Consider the following 4686-nt stretch of genomic DNA (forward strand, 5'->3'; position numbering starts at 1 on the left):
ATTTAAAAAAAAAAAAAAAAAAAAAAAAGAAATAGACCCAGAGTCTTGGGGGAATGCTTTTAAGGGCTAACTGTGGCCCACAGAATGGCGCCAGGGCCGCATGGCCCGCATCATCCTCCAGGATGAGGACGTTACTACCAAGATTGAGTGTGACTGGAAGAGGGTCAACTCCCTGGCCCACTACCAGGTGAGAGGCTGGGAACCTGATCACCCCCAGGGCCACATGGGAGCCAGGGTATTGCCCTGAATCACAGCAGGACACAGGAGGAGTGGTCCTGGCTTCTCCCAGCCCTTTTGCCTCGAGTACCACCCATATGTACACTAAAGGGTCTGGGTGCAGAGGGTGATGGCCTTTGGCTTCCTATACTGCCCCTTCTCTGTCTCTGGGACCTTCAGGTGACAGATGGTTCCTTAGTAGCACTCGTGCCCAAACAAGTATCTGCCTATAACATGGCCAACTCCTTCACCTTCACCCGCTCCCTCAGCCGCTATGGTAAGTGTCCTTAGCATGGTGACTTCTGCTGGCCCTTTATCCTTTGAGGCTGCATAAGCCATCCTGGGGAGCCCCCAAGTAGCTTGGTTGGCCCTGGAGGCTTTACCAGGGAGGTAAATGCCCTTGGGAGGCTTCCCATTCTGTACAGCCTCAAAGTTGGATGGGTCAACAAGAGCAGACAATCTGCTGGGCTCCTGGGAAAGAGTGGGGCAAGAAGTTGGGCAATGGCCACTGGCTCCAGTGATCTAAGGGTCACACTTGTTCTCTGCCCCAGAGAGCTTGCTCCGCACTGCTAGCAGCCCTGATAGCCTCCGCTCACGGGCACCCATGATCACACCTGACCAGGAGACGGGCACCAAACTGTGGCACCTGGTAAAGAATCATGACCACGCCGACCACCGAGAGGGGGACCGTGGCAGCAAGATGGTCTCAGAGATCTATCTAACACGGCTTTTGGCCACTAAGGTGTGCATCTGCCCTATGTCATCTCAGTCTCTGCACAAATACCCTCTAGCCCCAGCCACTTTCTCAGGGCTTTGGAATAAGAACTCTAAACCCAATGTTCAGTTGGGTCTTATAGGAAAGCCTCTCTTTTTTGTGTATGGGGGGGCATTCAACCACTGAGCCACATCCCCAGCCCTACTTTGTATTTTATTTAGAGACAGGGTCTCACTGAGTTGCTTAGTGCCTCGCCATTGCTGAGGCTGGCTTTGAACTCATGATCCTTGCAATCCTCCTGCCTCAGCTTCCCAAGCTGTTGGGATAACAGTTGTACACCACCACGCCAGGTGGAAAGCCCGTCTGTTTGCCAAGACTTTCTGCCTATTTGCTAGGCTTCAGGAACAATCTGACCTAGGTCCCTCATAGCTTGTGTCCTCACTGTTCCCCATAGGGCACACTGCAGAAGTTTGTGGATGACTTATTTGAAACAGTATTCAGCATTGCCCATCGGGGCTCAGCCCTGCCCCTGGCCATCAAGTACATGTTTGACTTCTTGGATGAGCAGGCTGATCAGCGCCAGATCAGTGATCCTGATGTGCGCCACACCTGGAAGAGCAACTGGTACTGCCCTATTCCTGGCTGCTGATGGCTTCCTGGGGATGGGTGGATGGAAGAGGCTGGTGGCTTTGCCAACACCTAGGCCCCATGGAGGATAGGTGACCAGCAGGGACAGGAAAAGATGGTGGCTTGGCCTGGAGGCAAGTGAGTCTGTAGGTAGATGTTGCTAGGTGCTTTGGGTGAGTGGGATATGGGCAGTGAGGCCAGTTCTGAGATGTGGCCCTTTGCCCTCCAGGGTCTTGTGCAGGGTAGAGGTGCTGATTGCTTGTCATAGGTGGTGGTAGTGGTAAAAGTGAAAGCTGCAGAGGGAGTTGAGACCTATTGAGGACAGAGGGGCCATTTCCTCTTATTTCTCACTGCCTGAAGTCCAACTGAAACTTCAAATGCCATATGTGTCTCTTGCCACCTCAGGACAAGATGTGAACTGGCCAGATAGGAATAAGTGTGAAGGGAGGCAGTGGTGGTAGTGGGTCCATGGGGGCTACTAGGAGCCTTGGATATGTGTCCCTCTGTTCAGCCTGCCCCTGCGCTTCTGGGTGAATGTGATCAAGAACCCTCAATTCGTGTTTGACATCCACAAGAACAGCATCACAGATGCTTGCCTGTCAGTGGTGGCCCAGACCTTCATGGACTCCTGTTCCACATCAGAGCACCGCTTGGGCAAGGACTCACCTTCCAACAAGCTACTCTATGCCAAGGACATTCCCAACTACAAGAGCTGGGTGGAGAGGTGGGCCCCAAGAGGAGACTGCTGTGGGTGACTGAGTTACCCCACCCTAGGCAGCCTGTATAAGGCGAGCCAGCTGAGGAAAAAAGCCCCTGAGGCTGGCTGGGCAGCAAGGGCAGGGGTTTTGGAATTTGTGATATCTGCTTGATTAACCTACTCAGGGTCCCAACAGGTACTACCGAGACATTGCAAAGATGGCTTCCATCAGTGACCAAGACATGGATGCCTACCTGGTGGAGCAGTCCCGCCTCCATGCCAGTGACTTTAATGTCCTAAGTGCACTCAGCGAACTCTACTTCTATGTCACCAAGTACCGCCAGGAGGTGTGTTGTGCACCCTTTAGACCCCTAGTGACTTGACCCTGAAGGTTCAGCCAGGGTCAAGGCAGGGGGCTGATGGGGGCTGGGGAGTACTACAAGGAGGTAGATGGGACAGAGGGGATACAGAGTACATCTTTAGATTGTTTATGGTTTCCTCCTCATTTGGCCAGGCCCAGGGGTCAGCACAGATGATACTCTGCGTGGAGGCTGAGATTTGAGGGACACAGAAGAGAAGCCATTGGCTAGAGCTCAGGGTTCCCACTAGGCAAAAGTTAAGGGGCTGAGCCAGATGCTATGATGCATGTCTGTAATCCCAGCTATTTGGAGGCTGAGGCAAGTGGATCACGAGTTCAAGACCATCCTCTAATGTAATGAGGCCTTGTCTCAAAATTAAAAGGGCTGGGCAGTGGTGCAGCATTTGCCTAACATGTGTGACAGCCTGGATTCAATCCCCAGTACAGCAAAAAGAGGGTGTGCAGTTTGAGCACTGGAATGGATGGTCTTAGGGGTGTGGGATGGGGATAGAAGTGGGTGGGGCCAGCCATTTATAGGACTTGTGGGCTTTGTAATTGGAGATGTTAGTAGGGGTGGGGCATAAACCTGTGGACTTCAAGATTTATTCTTGGTTGAAGGATTGGATGTGGGCCAGGAGAGACACAGAGGAGCCAAGGGTGACTGCAGGGTGTTTTGCGTAAGCAATTGGCAGGACAGGCTCCACTGCCATAAACGCAGGATGGAAAGACTGTGGGTGGAACAGTCCTATGATAGGGTTAGGGACAGAGACCGGGAGTTCTTCAGCCCCACTCAGGCCTTCCGTGGAAAGTGGGAAAGCCCTGGGGAAACCTCAGAGCACTCTCAGGTTGGGTAGGAGGAAGAGGGCCCAGGTAGACTGGATGGTCTGGGGAGGCTGACCCAAGCACTGTTCTATAGCCAAGAGGGCTAAGAGACTTGACATGCCAAGTAGGCATCTGGATATTGGGTCTGGAATTTGGGGGAAAGTGTGGGCTGGAAATGCACCTTTGTGAGCCAGTACAAGGCATTTAAAGCCCTGACCATGGGTGGGCTTACCGAGGGAAGTCAGAGTGGGTTCAGAGGGGTGTGTGGCCCAGGTGTGCAGCCCTGGGCTACTCAGAGATCGGAGAGGAGAAGAGGCTCTGGCAGCAGGGTGGGAGGGAACCCAAGAGTGTCTCAAGGAGTCCTACAGCCTGAGGAAGGACCCCCTCAGGGTCAAGCAGAGGAGAGCGGCCTTCTCTGCAGGGTGCTACAGCTGGTCAAGGAGGATGGAACTATAGCACACTCCCCGGGTCTGGCAATGAGATCACGGAGACCTAAACAAGAGAGGTCCGGGTGGAGGAGGTTTGGGGCTAGAAGGCCATGGGAAGGGGGCAGTCCGTACAGTGAGTCTAGACTACACTTGGGAAGGGGCTGCATGCTGGCCGTACAGAGTAGAAAGCTCCATAATTGGAAGGTGCTGGGAGTCAAGGTGAATTGGTGGGTTTGTTCAGAGGTGAGAGATTTGAACCATGAGCTTCCCACAGGGGCTGCAGGGAGTGGATGGGCTGAGTCATGCAGGACAGAAGAGCCCAGCTGGGAAGTGGGGGGCTTTGATAGGGAGAGCTGGGCCTTCCCCTTGAGTCCAGATCCAGGGGACCCTTCTCCTCCAGATTCTCGCTGCCCTGGACAGGGATGCGTCTTGTCGGAAGCACAAGTTGCGCCAGAAGCTGGAGCAGATCATCAGCCTCATGTCCAGCAACGGCTGAGGGTGGTGGAATTGGTGGGAGGGGGCTTCTCAGTCCTGAGCCAAGCTGTCCACAGCCCCCATCAAGGGGTGTGGCTGGCTCCAGCCTGAGTATCTGGGGCAGAGCCCCAGATCAGGTGTTGTGGGGAAGATCATTGAGCCAAGATGCCCCCAGCACACCTGGGCCCCCTTCATTAGTGCCTTGCTTTGGGCCCTGCACGGGGAGGGGATGATGGGACCATCCCCTCCAGCAGCAATACCCCCTCCCTCCTGCCCATGTGTTGGGATAGCCCCGCCCTCTGTGCTATTTATACCCCAACCACCTATTTATTAAATTTGATTCCACATC

The 4686-nt window shown here is 54.0% G+C and overlaps 1 protein-coding gene across 3 annotated transcripts in view; it reads left to right on the top strand.

The window, feature by feature from the left end:
* The window catches only part of Plxna3 (plexin A3), an 18332-nt gene extending 13646 nt beyond the window's left edge, over positions 1 to 4686 (top strand). For 2 of the 3 annotated variants that reach the window (XM_015506995.2, XM_048796725.1), the window contains 7 exons: positions 84 to 187; positions 397 to 493; positions 768 to 958; positions 1386 to 1555; positions 2070 to 2282; positions 2452 to 2602; positions 4264 to 4686. In XM_015506995.2, coding sequence (XP_015362481.2) covers positions 84 to 187; positions 397 to 493; positions 768 to 958; positions 1386 to 1555; positions 2070 to 2282; positions 2452 to 2602; positions 4264 to 4359 — 1022 coding nt within the window. In that variant the 3' untranslated portion in view covers positions 4360 to 4686. The remainder of the gene's footprint in view (positions 1 to 83; positions 188 to 396; positions 494 to 767; positions 959 to 1385; positions 1556 to 2069; positions 2283 to 2451; positions 2603 to 4263) is intronic. The other variant, XM_048796726.1, reaches the window with a different exon arrangement.

This window comes from Marmota marmota, unplaced genomic scaffold (assembly GCF_001458135.2).
Source record: "Marmota marmota marmota unplaced genomic scaffold, marMar, whole genome shotgun sequence".
NCBI classification, from domain to species: Eukaryota; Metazoa; Chordata; class Mammalia; order Rodentia; family Sciuridae; genus Marmota; species Marmota marmota.